We start from the raw sequence: 18,348 nt of genomic DNA on the forward strand, positions 1-18,348 counted from the left end.
AGGAAACAACCAAGTGCACCTTTGCCATCAAGTCCTGATAAATCACTGCCACATTTACCATTAAACTTCTGTTAACCCACTGTCTTAATAAAACATACTGTTGCTCCTCTGTGGAGTGAAGTGCATCACACTCTTTCTCTGGCAACTGGGTATTTAAATCCACTACTGAAATTTGGACATGATTTCTCATTTACAACCAATCAGAATATTAAATGCACAAGCTGCTTAAAGCATGATTTCAGTCAGACTACAAGTTCCTGATCTAAGACAGGATGGAATGTTTCAGCTGAATTAGTGATTATACACCTATCTTAACAAGGAGGTTTCCTAAACTCATTTGGGGTGGAATCCATTTCCATGTAAGCACAGCAAGGTGGCTCATATTACCAGTGATGCTTTCTTGTCGTGACTCCGAATTTGGCAGCACATTCATAGCAGTTGGAGCCATCACACCAGGGAGGTTCTTTTGTCAGCATATCTGTTAAGAGATAAAAATGTGAAGGCAAAATGGGCTCAGACACCTCCTGAGCACGCTAAACCTGAAGGCTTTTTCCAGTTCTAGGCTGCATTCAGTATAATTGAATATAACATTTAACTACTCTTGCAGGAGCTGGAGTCTTGCTTGTAGATAATCTATAATTGCTTTCCATCACATTGTCCACAGCAACTGTACAGCACCAGTTAAAAAGCAGTGTCTGTGTTTTAAGCTACATTGGACTACACAACCAGCCAAGAGTTTCCATGCCTATCCTTCCAGAAAAAGTAGCATCTAAAAGTTTGCATTGTACAACTTTTTAGCTAATCACCAGAAAAAACAGTATTTCTACCCTGCACTGATAGTAATGCAAAATTCACAAGTTCCTCCTCTCTGGAACCACTGTCATATAAATCAAATGTCCAGAGTTCTTTCCTCTGAAGTATTCTGGAAGCACAAGCCAGAAATACTTTCCCACCATAGCAAGTGGTGCTTACCCAGCAATCTAAAGAGAAGCTGTTTTGTAGCAACTTGGTAATTGAAGATATTGACTCCTTGGTTATTGTTAACTCCCAGGCGAGCCCCAGCTCTCACTATTGCACGACACAAGTTAGCATTTCCCTTCATGTAAGCCAAGAGGAGCACTGAAAAATAAAAGCCAGACAGTTCCTTGCTAACAGAGCAGTAGATTGTGTTACATTCAGTCCAGACAGGATCTTTAGTTTTTAAGTTTCCATGTATTGTGTGCCTCCTACTGTATTTAGCATATTACTGTCTATTATTCCAGCTTTAAAAGTGACATACTACAAATACAATTGAAGTGACTTCCAAGTTTAATAGCTGCTGAGTCTCACCTACCTGTGTTTCCTTCAGCATCAGGTTTGTCTAGAGGGTATTCTGGCATACACTCCAAGAAGAGGTCACAGATGGCTGCTGCATTATCTTTCCCATATTGTCCCAGAATATGCATTGGTGACTGGCCTCTGGGGAAAAGAGTTTGTTATCCTGATCAAAGTTTGCTTGCTACTGCAGTTACCCATCCAACTCTCCTTGCTTTCAAGCTTGGTTCAGACTTGAACAATGCTGCACCTCAGTACCTCAGTACACCATACACAACTCCCTAAACTTTCTTTCCTTGGTGTATACGTAGAATTTGCACAGAATTTAGACACAGTATCATCTGCACACTTCCAAATTTATGTATAAATAATATAATACATATTAATTATAATTACTATAATACAATGTTTTAAAAAGCCAAATAGATATATATATTTTAAGCAGCACAATAGCACGTATTTTGAAATACAAAGTGGTTCTTTAAGTCTGTTAATAATTACCTGATATTAAAGGCTTCTGCATCTACATTGCACTCTGTGAGGAGGACCCGGATGTTGTTCAGACGGCCATGCATCACTGCCAGATGCAGAGCTGAACAGTAAAAAAAAAACAAGACAAAGAAGGTTCAAGACTCTGAGTATCAGCAATGATTACAGCTTAATAACTAAAGGAAACACCCTCCTTCCACTATCCCAACCCTCCTTCTCAAACAACTCCTTTCATCTGCTTTGATTTCCTGGATTTTCATTCTTTCACCTTTGCAGTGCAAGCCCATTCACAGCGAGCTCTCTGTCCCTAGGAGACATCATTAACAGACCAACTGAAGTGCTTTGCATTTACTTGTGTAACTTGAAGTTTACCGTTATTTCCATTTTCATCTACAGCTGCAAAGTCTACTCCATTCTCCAGAAGGACTGAACAAATGGTGGGCAGGTCTTGCTGGGCTGCTAAGTGAAGAGCAGTCTGGCGGTGCTTGGTCAGTTCATTCACCTGGGCACCTGCAAGCAGCTGTCAGGATGCAAGGAGAAATATATTTCAAAGATGGTTTCAGGGCTATTTTAGCCAACAGTTTATTTCTGTGAATGAAGCACACTAGACTCTACTGTACAGAGATACTTCTAGACCTCCAGAGTGCATAAAATTTTATCATTACTGAGCTCCTATAACTTGTGTTTGTGTTCAAATGTACAGAAAAGGCAAGGAAAGCTTCTTTAAATTGAATCCCACTGCCTAGTGATTGCCACAAACCCAACGTGCTCACGTGAAGGCTACTGTGGTAGCTCAGCTAACAGTACAAGCTAAGGGAACTTTCTGTTTCAGAACAAGTGGTGCCACTTTGATGTGGTTTATCAGCCTGCAGGCACTGTGCAGGAAGGCAGGGTGTACATTTTTAAGCAGAGGAACGGTGAGTGTCCAGCACACACCAGATTGCGCACAATAATCTCCGAGCCAGCCTGCACTGCCAGGTGCAGAGGGGTCAGTTTGGAGGCATCCTGGACCCGAGAGTTGACATTGGCCTGCACGCTGATCAGGAACAGCACGCTCTCGATGTCCGAGTTCTGGACAGCCACATGGAGGAAATTCCGACCTTTATTATCAACCTGTGGCAGAAAGGACACGTGAAATTAATTTATTATTCCTGTAGAACAAGGTATTTTATGTAGCAGGACATTCTTTCACTACGAGACACTTGCTCCCTCTGCTTGAACTGTAGAATCTTGTTCCTTTCACTGGTTGACATTAGTCACATCTATCAGATACATCTCTAACAACCAAACTGAGAAATTATCTGCTGCAACTGCTCAGTCCAGTCTGCCTCACACTACTTTATTTCTATTTCATAACCTTATTATTTCTTGACCACACACTGGGGAGTACTGTTAGACAGACAAAAGGTTAACAGCTGCTGTGGTTAAGTACTGAGCAGCAGTTAAAACAAACTCAGTTAAATGAAACAAGCTTGAGTCTATCTGGCAATTAATCCAGGCGAAGGAAGCAACATGGAATCCTTCCACACTGACGTAAAGTGTATTCACAGAACCACAGAATGGTTTGGGTTGGAAGGGATCTTCCAAGATCATCCCCTGCCTTAGGTACGGACACCTTCCACTATCCCAGGCTACTCCAAGCCCCATCCAGCCTGGCCTTGGACACTTCCAGGGATGGGACAGCCACAGCTGCTCTGGGCACCCTGAGAATTCAGGTTTTTGGCTTAATACCAGGTACATGTTCAACTTTGCCTTGCAGCTGATGTTAAAGCATATTTAAACTGGCTGTATTTGTAACCGTGTCTTAGATATATTACCAGAGCTCTCTAAGCACTCAAATATTTTACTAGTAATTAAACTTACACAGGATAGGAAGAATCTCCTGAACAGCTGCCTGAAGTGTCACACCAGAAGCCTGAAGATACAGTTGGAGGTTTTATAGTTCAGCAGGCCAGCATAGCATCTATTATTCAGTTACTTTAGGTCAGGTTTTCTGTTTTGGATAGCTTTAGGAGAGCTGGGTAATAGATTATCTCTGTACTAGTCCAGCACAAGACAAGAGTAGTGTTAGAATTTTCTCCTTATACACACATATTCCTGTTTCTCAGTTCAGTATTCAAATATAAGATTTGACAAGACACTAACCCTTAATGTTCTTAGACATATCACATACACACCTACAGTTTCCTAATAAATCCTGCTTAAGAGAATTGGCATCTGGCAAACAGATTGCATGTAAAGCCACCAAAGGATAAACTAGAACTGGTTTGTGGAGCAGCTGTTACCACAAACTAGTGCAGTAACAAAACCAGTATGGTTTGAACACTTCCAGCTTACCTGTTCTGCAGCTCCTGGCTCCCTCTTCAAAATTGCTTCAGCTGCTTTATTATTTTTATACGTCATAGCACAAGCAAAGGGAGTCATTCCTTGCCTGTCACGTACATTCAGCTTAATATCTGGATGTGAAATCATCAGCTGAATGATAACATTATGTTGGTTGCTAATGGCAACATGGATTGGAGTTCTTCCTTCTGCATCCTAGAAGGAAACCAGGGTTTGTTATATATATACTCAGTAGTACATAAATGCTTCCCTAATTCTGAAGGGTCAAGGAAACTCAGTACTTTAGTCCTGTGACCTACCCAGTTTCCTTTAGCATGGGCATCAAACAGCTGCAGGGCAAGCTCAAACCCACAGGGTAAGAAAAGCAAATTGAGATTTGTTTCTCCCAAGAGGTTGACCTCAATCCTATGCTATTACAGCCTTTTAAATAACCATAACATCTCCCATTTAGTCAGTCATTTTGGGGGCAGAGTTTAGCATTCAAATTTAATAGCAAAGTCAGCTGAGGTGTTTAAACATTTGTTTACATCACACAGAAGTTTACAGCCAAGGCTGCTTTGTCACTGTGTTTTGTGATTAGCTTTAATGTCACCTTCAACAGCATTGGGACCTAAAAATGTTATCCATTCATTTCTTCTGTTGTTGTTTATAAAGCTTCTGTTTAAGGATTACTGAAAATCAAAAATGAAGTGTAACTAATACTTACAGCACCTCAGTTTACTCAATAACAGAAGACATTTCCCAAACATGCTAACAAAGTAGAGGATTCTGGAGTTTTACACTGTAGCTGATTTAATGACTAATGGCAGCTGTGCTCCTGCCTTTAATTCACACTAGGGACAGAAGACACTGAATCCCACTGTTACATGAGAAAACTAACATTGCAGTAAGTTTTCTGTATCATTTTTCTCCAGCATAGCTTCCTGAATTAACCACCATATGGGCAGATAAGCACTGGGTTTGGTAAAAAGGGACAGGAGAGAAAGCAGAGCTGCACCCAGACATTGCACTGGCTCAGCTCTAAAAGCAAGATTTTCTTTTCTCTGTCAAGCAAAATACACAGCTGCGAAGAAAGTTTGTTTTCAGTACGTTGGAGACAAAGAATCTACTTAAAAAAACTGCATGATTTGTCCACATACCTGAGCATTGACATTGGCACCAAACTCCAGAAGGCACTGGATCACCTCCTCTAGTCCCCAGCAGGCTGCCAAGTGTAGGGGTGTCTGCCCATCATGGGCTTCCTCTTCTCCTTCTCCATTTGGGCCTGGCTTTCTGGGACTATTCACATCACACCCACTAAAACAAACACATTGCAGTCAATTTATTATGTTTAATCCAGATTCAAACTGCTTTAAAAAAGGTGACAGAAAAGATTACAAGAGCTGATCCAGCAGCTGCTGACACATTCTACAAAAGCACAAGTTCCTGGTTTTGGTTTGACTCTTGTCATCAAGAACATGTTGCTATTATAGATAACAGAATGTGTCTTTAGGATTGGTCAGAATTCCACAAGTGTCACCCACCCAGCAAAAGCCTAAGGAAGCACATAGTTGTTACTGATTTAAGATAGCATTCAATTAATTTATTCCAGGGACATCCCTACATGCATGTTTGTATTTTGGAAGGGGTCTGACCTGCGGATAAGGAAGCAAGCAATCTGTTCACTGTTCTCATCAATAGCTCTGTGGAGAAGGGTTTGTGAGCAGCCACTTGGTCCTGACCCCCAACACGTTGCATCACAGCCATGCCTAACCTGGAAGGAGAAGCCCAATGACACAGTGAAGGTTTTTTTTTCAACAGGCTCCTACTACAGTCTCTGACTAGTGCTTCTGGAACATTAACCCCTAGAGGTAAAAATTGAGATGCCTTGTCTATTCTTGTGACAGTCACTGAACTTCAGGAAGGTACTTTAAAGTCTTCCAGGACAATACTTTATTGGTTTACTGTGTAATCCTTAATTAGGTGGTATTTATTAACAATTTAAGTATTTGTCCATGTATTTTGATAGACAGATCTAAAGCAGGTTTGACAGCCACCTCACTTTCAGCAATGACAAGCAGCTACAGTAAATCAAGCAGCATTAGCAGATGTTGCCTTTGAAGGTCTGGCCCATTTACCTGCTTTCTCAGACATTCAGCTAAACAGAGAGTGTTTTTTTCCAGGAATTGTATTGCTAATATTTGCATTCTTCAACCAGAGAACTACATACTTGAGCAATGTGGCACTTAAGACTTGTTCTACTCCACTTTACAAACTATTGACAAGGTTTAAACATGAGCAGTTAAGAGTGTTGACTCCATAAATGTTATTCAATACCAGCACAGTCAAGATCAGTTACAAGATGTATTTCTCAGGTCAGTAGCAAAGTTTTTAAATAGTTGTCTCTAGCAGACAACTGGACAAAGCTTTCAAATAACTTCCTTATGAAGAAGACACAAGGAGGTCTACTTGTGTCTCCTAGGAAATCTCCTGCAGTATCACCCATGCCTCAAAGTAAACAGTATTTTAAATAAATATAAGCCTTTAAAGGCCTTCTTGGTTCAATTTTAAGCACATACACTGAAGCATAAAATGAGTATTCAGTTTTATTCAGAAAGCTGATCATTACACAAGTTGTATATGCTACAGAATGATCTAAGCAGATCCTTACTCCTTCCAGATCAAGAGTCCAGACAGCAGAAGGTATATAGAATATATATTTTTATTAAAGTGGCTGCAAGGTTATTTGGTTATGCATACTACAGTATTTATAAGATTCCTGCAGTAAAGAGGAATTTCTGATGAAGAAAAGACCTCCAGAAATTAGTAATACTGGATTGGTTCTCTTCATGCATTGAGGTTTTTTTTGCTGATGAAGCCTTTTGTTGCTAACAAGGTGAACAAAAGTGAGACTAAAGCCAACTGACAGTCTTACCAGAGTTGATGCAATATCTTCCAGGTTGTTTTCCAAGGCGAGCCATAAGGGAGGATTTCCTTTCTCATCTGGCACAGACATGTCTGCTCCCCTGGTACAAATGGCATCCACCACGAGTGGGAGCTGGTTTTGGATGGCCAGCTGTAGGGCTGTCTCTCCATCCTGGGTCCTGCAGGAGGGACACTTCCAAGTGTTACAGATGCATTATAAAGTTCAACAACATCACTTTATTGGCAGAGCCAAGAATTAACTCCTCTCGTATGTATTTTTGCAGTGGTAAGACCATTACAAACACACTGTGTATTTCATCACAGCTCTGGTGTCTACCTTTTTTCTCCCTTCACTTTTACCAAGTGATTGATTTCTCAAGTTGGAAAAACTAAGTTCGTGTTCTTAGCTCAGAGACACTGAATTCCTTCAGTGCAGCCACTATTTGAACGGAGTTCCTTCTGAGCCAGCCTGCTGCCATAGAAGCAAACAGCTTTGTCTCCAACATGGCAACACTTCAAGCAACAGTCAAATACCAACTGTTAAAAAGTTGAAGTTAGAACAGCAGCATTAGGCAGTTTGTACCCATGACATTCATTACAGTACAGCTTGCCAAATTTAACAGACAGCCTGTCAGTCATGTAAGCTGACAAATGTTCTGTTAAGTCTAATGTAAGTTGTCTAGGAGATACTGAGGAGGCTAGTTTATCAGACTCCTGTTGCTGCATCTGTATCTAATTATTTCAGATGGTAGCAAACATGCAGTTCTAACTCCATTACTAAGCTGGCAAATGGATGAGACAATAGAATTCAGTGCCTCTAGGCCTGTCTCTAGGACTTCAGTCAGTTACAGAGGATGCTGTTTTACCCAGAATTAGGTAAAATTCTTCTGCAGCCTCAAGAGGAGGTACTGACCAATGGAGCTACACATAGGTCCAAGTTCACATAGATAATACCTCACCCATAACTAGTGCCACAAAACAGTGCCAAACATATGTAAATCACCATCTGAAACAAATCTCAAGCCATTATACAGAGGCAGTCACCACCTGCTCCTGTCTAAGTATATGGGTGAGAGCTGTATCAGTTAGAATCTTACCTGACATTTATATCTGCCTGATGTTCCAGCAGGAAGAGGGCACTCTTACTGTCCTGTCTCTGGATTGCCATGTGCAGGAGCGTCTGTCCGTCTGACATGGTGTCATTGATGGATGCCCCAGATCCAAGCAGCTGAGCTGCTATTGTGTGCATGCCTGAACAGTTCAAGCTCATTAGTATTTTACCTTCAGTTCTATAAAACAGACACACTGAGACTAATAGAATGGAGTTAATGTGCACAGACAATACAGTGATCTGTTATGAAAACTACCAGGGAGCTCACAGAGGAAGAATTCCACTGAACTGCAAGTACAGTTCTGGGCAGAAGCTGTAGCACCAGAAATCTTCCACTAAGTCATATGTGAACACTAATTTTAAAATGTGAAGAACCATCTAAAGCTCTCCTTGACAACTCCTCCCCAGCAGCACAAGCCAGAACATGAACAAACACCAGCTGTTTTATCTTTAAGAAAATCTTGTTCACATCATAGCTTCCCTATCATTGTAAATTCTCATCCTGAAGGCACATACCTGTCCAAAGAGCCAATCCCAGCACAGTCTGGTCTCTTGAGTCCTTTAGACTAAAGTCAGGAATAATTTGCAAGTTGTTGGTAGCATGAAGAGCATTAGCTGCAAGAGAGCAAAAGGAATTAGGGCATTCTTGTACCTGACCTGCAGTCACACACTGAAAGCTGTGGCAGCAATGTCACATTTTGTAGTGGGCTGCTCTTTTAGGAGTCACTTTGTAAGATCTGAGCAAAAGTACCTTCAGCTTCCCTGATGTGACACTGCCTAGGATTCAGACCATATTGCCACTACTGCCTGATCTTAACACATATACTAAGAAAAAAATCAATTTTCTAGCGAAGAGGATTAACCTGCCCCTTTCTAGCTGCAATTCCAAATAGAGTGGCATATAAAAAGCTCTGAGAATGAAGAGTGGAGGCTCCACAATATGGGGTCACATCCCTCCTCCCCCATTCCCTGGGATGGACAACATTTGCCCCAGTTCACCAATTTCCTTCTAAATCCCATTTATGGTAGGAGACAAAATTGGCCCTGCTTCAGCTATCAAATGCCTGCTGTTGTATTTAATGAACTCATCAGTTGGTATTTGAGCACTCAAATCCCAACTCTGCTATAATACCAGCATTGCTCTGTATAAAGTCCTCTTACTAAGGAGTTGAGGGAGGCAGAAGTCATACCACAGAATGATGCCTTTATCCAAAATTGATTCCAGCATTCACCTGAAGCAAATGCCTTGGAGTGATTTCACTTTTACAGGTACAATAGAACCCAACTAATTGTTCAAGTCCATTATCTACAGTGGAGAATTTACAAAGACAAAATAATCTTGTTTTAACAAGTAGATGATTTGAGTTTAGGACTAGGTAGCCAGTCTTACTAATTGCTATACTTAAACACTGTTTACAGGAAGACAGGCTTAGTAGTTTGTCAAAACAGCTTGGATGACATCCTGACACACCAATTCATTGCAGCATCAACATTCTGGACACCTACCTTTTTGTTCTAGGATGACTGACACCACATCTGGGTGATTGTAAGCAATAGCCATGTGAAGGGGAGTTTGCAGATGAACATTCTCTGCTGATGGAGGAGCAGATGCATCCTTCTGCCCAAGCACTGCCTCTGCTGTCTGGATGTTGGGGTTGGCTCCTTGCTGCAGGAGTTCTGCTGTCAGGTTTGCCAGGCCATGCCTGCAGGCTGTGTGCAGTGGGGTTTCTCCCTTTAATAAAAAGAGTGCTGGGTTAACAGCTTGAGACATGCAGAGAACCAGCTTTTAAACTATTAAAACTACAAGAGCTGGTGTGAAAAGTTTCACTCCTAGTAGCTGAAGCTTGTTAGGAGTTCCAAACTACATGAGTTAGCTTTTGCTAAGGATTTTATTATGCCAGGCACTGCAGTGCTAAAAGCATGTTAACAACTGGTGATTCTGCAAGAACAGTGCCACAAGAATGCAAGTGGTCACTAGAAAATACCTGATAATATGCAAAGGTTCACAAAGTGCTCCAGCTTGCTTTAAGCTATGGTTTAGCTATAAGAGATCCCTGCTATATTATTTCTGAAGAGAAGTAAAGAAACTTTCAGACTAAGTTTCTGCTTTTACCCATTTGTTTTGGTGGTTGACTTTTGCTCCATGAGTTGCTAGGAAGAGAGAAGCTGCCTCATTTCCTGCACCAGCTGCTCTCTGAAGCAAGCAGTTTCCTAAAGAAAAACCATGAACACTGTTATTCCAACCACACTTTGATACTAACAAGAGTGCTAACACCTTCCCCACTACCTTACATTACACTTTGAGGTCAACAAGGAAAACCTTTGGTACTAGGGTTACTAGTAGCTCCCAACACTGGATTGTCACATGTACTTCCATTTACTGACTACACATCTTGAAATTGTAAAGAGGATATTAGAGCCTGGCAATGAGTCCAGATTTACTATCACTTCCTGCAAGTCCATCTCAGCTTGTCAGTACACCAGCTCTGGGTAAAGCAACTACCACCTAGCATTTATTATGGAGGAAATGCTGCTGAAACCTCCTGCAGTTCCTCCAAGTGCAGTCAGCATTAAGCAATTAACACACAAGCCTTCTGCCTACAATGAAATACAAACCTCTGGTTTACCTGTTACTGTGTCTGGAGCATCTGTATTGCTGCCTCGCTGGATCAACCTTGCTGCAAAACTGTTCTCATCAAATGAGGTTCCATTCACAACAGGGGCATCCTCAAAAGGGTTCACAGACTGATCAGACGATACAGTGATATACTGGACTGCAAGCCACAGAGCTGTGCTTCCTTCATGATCCTTCAGCTCCAAGTCTAGTCTAAAAATAAGAGTTAGTGTACCCAAACTTACACTTAAAAAGTGGTTCCCCAACACAGCTGAAGTTTCAAGTGTCTGAACAGCTGTACTAGTTCATCTCATACCCCTCTGACAACTTTTGCTTGTCAAGAAGCCTACTGTAGCTCCAGTTACTTCAGAGAGTTTGTGAATACTCTGAAACAAACACAGCACCTTTCAGTGACTACTAGATTCAAGCTCATTGCTCCTAGGGAAGTGTAGAATCCCTGGTAGATTTGGGCTCCCACTAAGTGCAACAAAGACACAAATCTCCTTGAGTAAGCCTTGTACAAGAACTGCAAATTCAGCTGCAATGCAACTGAGTCAAATGAAGTATTCTGCTTCACCACCCTAAGAATCCACCTCTAAGCAGAACCCAAGTTGAACTCAAGACTATACTGAGATATTTCAAATATTATTATTCCTTTTAGCTCCACTATGAGCTTCCTACATTACTTCACCTCTGGAATTACTTCAGCCTCTTTGAAAAACAGAGATGCAGTTCCCTGCTTCTTTACAGTAGGGCAAAAACTTACACACCTTCTGATATTGTTTTAGCATCTTCACTTATGCAAATCCTTTACACTTTTGCATCCCAGGTTATTATTAATCTTATTATGAGGCAAAAAGGCACGTAAGAGTTGTTAAACCAGTTTTTACATCTTCACTGTACAAGGTAACCTCAGTGTATTTTATATTCAAGTGAGACTTACTGCTTGCACTGCAGGAGCTGACTGAACACAGGCTCGTTCCTGACCACAATGGACACATGTAACGGGGTCCTGTAATTGGAGCAAGAAACAGTTACAACAGGGAGCAGTGAGACACTTCAGACTTTGGCCCCAGTCACCAACATGCCCCTGCAGAGCTAGGGGCTTAACTTTCATCTCTGCTTAAAGGAGAAGGGCACATGCACTTCTTAAAAGCAAGAGAAATCTAAACTTTTAGTGAACATTACTCCAACCACATTGGTAGTGAGGAATTCAATATAAGAAGTAACTTTAAAGGAAGAAGCACAATAGCTTCACCTATCAGAACTGTGCAGCTGATACATTCCAGGTCTTGTATATAATTTTACAAACTTGCTTGCCAGCCCAAACTAACCTGTGAAAAAGCTTACAGACCCTACACTTCAGATAACCACACTGCAGAAAGTGGAATTTTTGGAGTATATTTTAGTTTCCCTGACAGCTTCGGGTATACTATTTGTCATCTCAGTTAGCTTTCACCATTCAGTGACTCAATAAAGGCAATTTAATTGTGTGCCATGTGTTCTAACACTATCAACTAACCCAGCTTTCTGTAGCTGGGCTATGTTTGATTGGCCATGACAGGGCATCATTTAGCCTACACAAATTTCTACTTTGAGTGCTATCATCATGTCTCAAACTGGGTAAATGAATTCCTGCCTCTAGTATCAGCTGTACTTCACTGAAAGACCTGAACAGGTTGATAGGAGGTTGCATCTGATCACCAGAGCACTGTCTGTTACACTGGTAACAGACTTTACTTCCCCCAGTATTTACCTGCCTTTGCTGTCTTGCATGTTTGGGTTGGCTCCTGCCTGCAGGAGGGACTGTGCAATCTGTGCCATCTCTGCCATGACATCTGGCGAGTGCTTCTTGGGGCTGTACGATGCCACAAGGTGCAGAGGAGTCTCCTGGTCTCCCAGTGTAGCGCTATTCACACGGGCACCATTTTTAATGAGGAAGTTTGCAGCAAATTTATCTCCTTTTGTGAAACAAAACAAGGTTATTAATGGATACCTGCAGTCTATATATTTTATACTCCAGGAAAAAGATACACATGACTTCACTCCATACCATACATTCATTCCAACACAAGTATCTGCTCCTAGAATACCTCAGCAACAGGCAACTTCAACAATGCTTCACTGCAAAGTTAGGATTAAAGTATTTTGTAACATGCCCTTGGAAAAAGAGTTCTGTTACTCAAGTTCTCACATCAGCTAATTGTTATAGAGATACCGACTTTGCTCATTCCTCTAACAAGATAAATCCATTGTTGCTTTAATAAAACTTTGGACAAGCTGTGATACTAAACATCCAAGTATTTTTTCAACAAAAGGCACTAGTCAAAAGTTTCCAGTTCAAGTCAGTCTGTTGAGTCTTACTACATCAACAAGTAGTAACACTGCCTTTGCTCTTGGAAATTCAGGCCCTCATACATACAGAGGGTAAGGGCTTTAGCAGTGCAGACCCACCATGCACAACACTCCCAAGAATTCCTTCTTGAGAGCTTCTCAGGAGTCCAAACTTAGATCTACTTCAACACATGAAACCTTGAACTTGAAACACCAATGCAAAGAATAACTTCAGGAAAATACCAGCTGCCCTTGCTTCAAAGGCTACTTTGCATAGACATATTCACATTTTGCTTGGCCTGAATGAGACTGGAGAACAAAGAACAGTGCTTCAATCTATATTGCTGGATTATCTCTGCCAACAAAAAACAAAAATCCCTTTTTCTGATTTCCATATCAGACATTCCCCCACTTTACAGTGATCATAAGTAGTAAGAATCATGTGGTAAGTGCAGACAATTTGCTTTAGCTCCATTTCCAGAACATGTGATTGTTAACTGTGATTAATTCACTGAAGCTGTGGTTACTGAAAAGCAAGTGTTCATTCTCAGAGCTCCAGCTCAGACTGAAAGCAGACATCAGGACTAGGGACAAATGCCAGTACTAAGAATGAAGAGCAGCCTGCTGCAATTTTTCCAGTGTTTTATAAGGCTGCAGCCATCACAACACTGACCTATGCCTACAATGTCTCCTGTGGCTGAAGCCTCACTCACAGGAACAGATGCCAGTATTACCCTGTTTAGACATGTAGGAGATTAATTTAAATTTTGTGAGCTTAAAATAAAGCTCCCAATTTCTTCCTTTACTTCTAGGGGTCCGAGACAGTTTGGTGCTAGAAATAAACTTTCTGGAACAGAGCTGCCAAAGACATTGCAGAAATAACGAGCAGCACAAGGTGTTTGCTGCAGATTTTTTACCACACTTTGACCACAGGCCAAGATGCTGCTGATCCAAAGCCTTCAGAGTACGGTGGCCATGGCAACCAGAACCTGCTGTGCTCCAATTCTCATAAGATACATTTTCCACTCTAAGGTGGAGAACAGCTCGATATAATAATATAGTTGTACTCAGACTCCACTCTGGTAACTGCACTGGAGCTTTGAAAATATTCAGGCTGGACAGAGGTAACTCCACTTACTCCTCACATTCTTGCAGTCAGATTTTCCTCTTCTGAAACTGTACAGTAGTGAGGACCCTTACTGTGAGCCATACCTCAAAGAAGCATATGCTGCATTCAACCCAGGTCCAGAAAAAGACTTCATCTTTGTGACCCTTATGTTGTCATGCTCAATTCAACTATTTGTCAGAAAGAATACTGTCAGATTAGAATATTCCCAGTATCTCCCTATATTTCTTCTCTTAGCAGGAAATGTTCTACTAGATTGCACCTGGATGTCACATAGCACAGGCTTGCCCAGCCAGCAGACTGGCTCTCAGATCTCAAATAAGTCTGTTTGCTTTTATGTCTAAAAAAAAAAGAAAAAAAAAAAACAGGACAAAGTTCATACTTCACTGCAATTTTCTAACTGCAGTGTCAACTACAACATGAGACAGGAATAGACTTTGAAATATATATTCCACACTGGGAACAAAGCTTCACATCTCATCTACTTACCTCTCTGGATGGCTTTATGGAGCAGACTCCAGCCTCTCTTGTCTGCCCTATCTACGTCAGCCTTGTAGTTGACCAGTGTAGTTGCAATACTCTCCAATCTTTGGGCCAGGGCTAGATCCAGAGCAAGATCTCCATTGTGATCCAACTCGTTGAGCTTCCCAGGAAGCTACAACACAAATAAAGCCAACTGACATTAGAAGTACTTGAATAATTCTTCCTTGTCCTTTGTTGAGGGATGATTCATTTGCTAGTTGTTTGGAGTTTTCATCCAAGCAGAACAAGTACCTGTTACTTCAGCTTTCAACAGAAAAGTTGTTCAAGAAAATGATTCTTACTGAACTGCCATGAAGCAGCAGACCTGTCTATTACAACCATTCAGCTTTAAATGTGCATAACAATATCAGGTAATGGTTTTATTAGATATATTCTGTTGTATGCAAGATGTTTTAAGTGTTATGAATTACTTCTAAATTATGTCCTCATGGAGCTACTGCTAGACAGACCTTCATTACAGACACACAAGTAGCTGTGGCAGTGCTAAACATGCAAATAAGAATTAGGAACAAAAATCAATAGCAAGGTCCAGACTGGTCCTTAGGAACTAGTTGTTACTTGAAACAGCAAATTCTAGAAGATAGATCAAGTCAGTCTCACTATACCTGTGAATCCATTTCAATAAGATACAAAAAGACTACATCTTCTCTCTCAACTTTAATGGCCTTATGCAAAGGATATTCTGTCTTTGACTTGAACATTTTATACAATAGCTGAGCACTCATGCTGCTGAAGTCTTCTTTACGCAAGTCATCCTAGGAGCAATAAAAAAAGAGAAGGGTGAGCAATACTCCTGTTTTATTTATAGACAAGGCATTGCACAATGTAATTCTGAAGTTCACAGAACAAGTTCAGTTAGAAGTTCAATTTTGTAACATTTTGCCAAGATCAATCCCAGATAGTCTTTTAAGATCAGGAAGAAACAATCAGGAAGCTTTAAATCTTACATTTTAGTTTCAGTATCAGTTAGTGAAATTTTTATTCCTTTTTGTCTACAGACATGGAAAACTAGCACTTTACTAGACACTGTGGTGGATTAACATCTAGGCTTTAAAATAATCCTCTACTAACTTATTCTTAATCCTGACAAAAAGTCTTACAATTATTGAAGACTGATTCATAAAATTATGAATAAAAGTGAACTGAAGCTTAGGAATAACAAGATCTTAGTTCTGAGTTAGTGCTCATTTGACTAAACAGAAGCAACTTCATTTTCAGGAAGAAATAAGCGTCAAAAGTTAGGAGTCAAGAAGAAAGTCAAGAGTTAAAACTGCTGACCTACAGGTTTGCATATAATAATCATTTTTTATGGATTAACATATCAAAACACTTCCCTCTGCCTTAGAATTAGCCAAGGAAAGAAACCTCCACATCTAGAGTATGCATTTTAGATTTATAGTAACCTAAAGTCCCCCCTCAAGTCTACTGTTGACAACTCTTATTTTAAAGGCTAATTCATTATTCAGTTAATCAAACTTTCTTCGAAATAAGAGATCAGAGTTTCAAGTGAAACTTCTAAGTTGGTTACAAGACTGTCTGCCTCTCCCTCCATTACAGAAGATAAATTTCCTTGGCTTCCATGAATTATGCTGGCCTGGGATTTGTGATCTGTATAGACAGAGACCAACTATGGATGAACTTCTAAACACTTGGGAGCCCAGATTTGATAAACAACCCTCTTGCTTATTAGAAGACAGTCCTTTCTATCTTGCTCTTGTTTAGGAAACTGAGACACTTTGTACAGTGGAGTATTTCCAATAAACAGAACAAGTCTTCAGGTAGAAGTTACTCCACCCCCACCAAGACATTCTCAAGACAACTGACCAACTAACTGAGGTTAGACAGTGTGGGAGGGTAAGCAAAATTATACTATTAAGTTTTATAATATGCAAACATTTTCTGTCTTGCTTCCTTGTGCCAGGACTCACCCAGTGGCTAGCAATGATCTCAGCACAGTAGTTGAGGAGCGTGCTGGCACTGAGCTCCTCGGCAGTCTGATAGAAACGGATGCAGTTCCTGACATTAACGAGTGACATAACTCCTTTTTCACATCTGTCAAAACCGAAAGCCAGTGGTCAGTAATCAAAAAGCTTTACTTAATCACTCTCTCATGCTGCAACAAAGACCTACTATCTTCATAATATAAACATACTTCAGCAGCAGCCCTAGAAGACACCTTCCCTGTGAGCAAACTTCTGTAAGAATCCACCTAGTCAAGGTCTCATGATAACACCTCACTGCAGGAGTCTGCAAGGAGAAATCCATCCCAGTTCTGCCAAGGGCACAAACTGCAGCTCATTCACTGCTATGAAGTAGGGAAGATGTACTACAGTGATCACAGGCAGGGGTAGTTGAGGTGGGGTATCAGGAAAAATGTCTTCACTGAAAGGGCAGTCAGGCACTGGCACAGTCATCATCCCTGCAGGAATGTAGATGTGGCACCTGGGGATATGGTTAATGATGGACTTGGCAGTGCTGGGCTGCTGACCACTTAGTGCTCTTCTCCAGCCTAAACAATTCCATTATTCAGTGATTCTATACCCAAAAAAAAATATCTCATAATTATGAATGGCATCCTACACATGGACCTGTCACTGGACTACTATGACCAGACAACTGCCAAGCTCACAGTACATTAGGGCAGTTTTTAGGCTGGTACAAGGCTTGAAGCAGTTTTAGCATTGGCCTTACATATTTCAACTTCTCTAGTCAGAACACTTGATAGCAATTTAGTTGCTTCACGTTGATGGCATACAAATCATAGATTATGAATGTCATGTACTGCTACAGACAACCCTTGGGCAAAGGATTATTCTATCAAAGGGCACTTTGATTAAATTGAAGGCTTTGAAGATGTACAGAACTTGACAAGGTTTCAATGTGTACATTCAGGCTTCTCACTAACACTAAAGGATTTAGAACACTCAATAATTCAAGATAACAACCTAGCCCCTAGTGCCACAGTGTAATCATAGTCTCAGAATGGGAAAGCATCATACTCTTATATTAACCTTATTTCTGAAGAAAGGTTGCACAAGATGTACAGAAGTTACAAAAATTTCACCTGTGCCACTTAATACTGCAAACTAATTGCCACAATTGAATCTTCCTAGCATTTTCTAACAATTCCTTTCTTGCAACTCTCCTGAACCTGATGCTATTCTACTGATCTCTTCTCAACACCAGATTTGGGTTATTAGCTTGACTGGGAGAAGAACTGAAAAGTAAACATAAAACTTAAGAGAAGTCTGCTACAGTTTAATTCTAGTGCAATGCTTCACTTCCCCTGATAAACTGAATGACATTGCTGTATTATTAAAAGCTCAAGACTTTGAAAAAGCATAATTTTATCCTACTGCCAGCAGCTATCATCTTATTTCTGTTCAAACAAGGTTTAAGAGTTCAAGTATATTTACCAAGACTCACCTTTCCCTAAGCAACTGGAGCTGAAATTTATTAGCTAATTTCATGAGCTCTGTCAAGAAGATATCATCTTCTCTTAGCTCAAGTTCATCTGTGTAGATCCACCGCAGCATTGCCATGGTTACCTCTGGGTCAGCATCTGCTACA

The 18,348-nt window shown here is 40.7% G+C and overlaps 1 protein-coding gene across 6 annotated transcripts in view; it reads right to left on the bottom strand.

Moving 5' to 3' along the window:
• ANKFY1 (ankyrin repeat and FYVE domain containing 1) overlaps positions 1–18,348 on the bottom strand; it is a 34,320-nt gene that overhangs the window by 6,825 nt on the left and 9,147 nt on the right. For 4 of the 6 annotated variants that reach the window (XR_009279273.1, XR_009279271.1, XR_009279275.1 and 1 more), the window contains 21 exons: positions 18,205–18,343; positions 16,707–16,830; positions 15,384–15,533; positions 14,725–14,890; positions 12,532–12,736; positions 11,719–11,787; positions 10,789–10,988; positions 10,275–10,372; positions 9,668–9,893; positions 8,678–8,776; positions 8,148–8,301; positions 7,061–7,229; positions 5,781–5,899; positions 5,286–5,442; positions 4,141–4,341; positions 2,740–2,916; positions 2,176–2,323; positions 1,816–1,906; positions 1,334–1,458; positions 973–1,119; positions 388–478 (listed from right to left, as the gene is read on the bottom strand). Coding sequence is in view for 1 of the 6 variants with exons in the window: in XM_058854270.1 (XP_058710253.1) it covers positions 388–478; positions 973–1,119; positions 1,334–1,458; positions 1,816–1,906; positions 2,176–2,323; positions 2,740–2,916; positions 4,141–4,341; positions 5,286–5,442; positions 5,781–5,899; positions 7,061–7,229; positions 8,148–8,301; positions 8,678–8,776; positions 9,668–9,893; positions 10,275–10,372; positions 10,789–10,988; positions 11,719–11,787; positions 12,532–12,736; positions 14,725–14,890; positions 15,384–15,533; positions 16,707–16,830; positions 18,205–18,343 (3,055 nt within the window). In the remaining 5 variants the exon portion in view is untranslated. The remainder of the gene's footprint in view (positions 1–387; positions 479–972; positions 1,120–1,333; positions 1,459–1,815; positions 1,907–2,175; positions 2,324–2,739; positions 2,917–4,140; positions 4,342–5,285; positions 5,443–5,780; positions 5,900–7,060; positions 7,230–8,147; positions 8,302–8,677; positions 8,777–9,667; positions 9,894–10,274; positions 10,373–10,788; positions 10,989–11,718; positions 11,788–12,531; positions 12,737–14,724; positions 14,891–15,383; positions 15,534–16,706; positions 16,831–18,204; positions 18,344–18,348) is intronic. The other 2 variants (XR_009279272.1, XR_009279274.1) reach the window with 1 other exon arrangement.

The sequence above is a fragment of the Poecile atricapillus genome, chromosome 21, assembly GCF_030490865.1.
Source record: "Poecile atricapillus isolate bPoeAtr1 chromosome 21, bPoeAtr1.hap1, whole genome shotgun sequence".
Lineage (NCBI taxonomy): Eukaryota > Metazoa > Chordata > Aves > Passeriformes > Paridae > Poecile > Poecile atricapillus.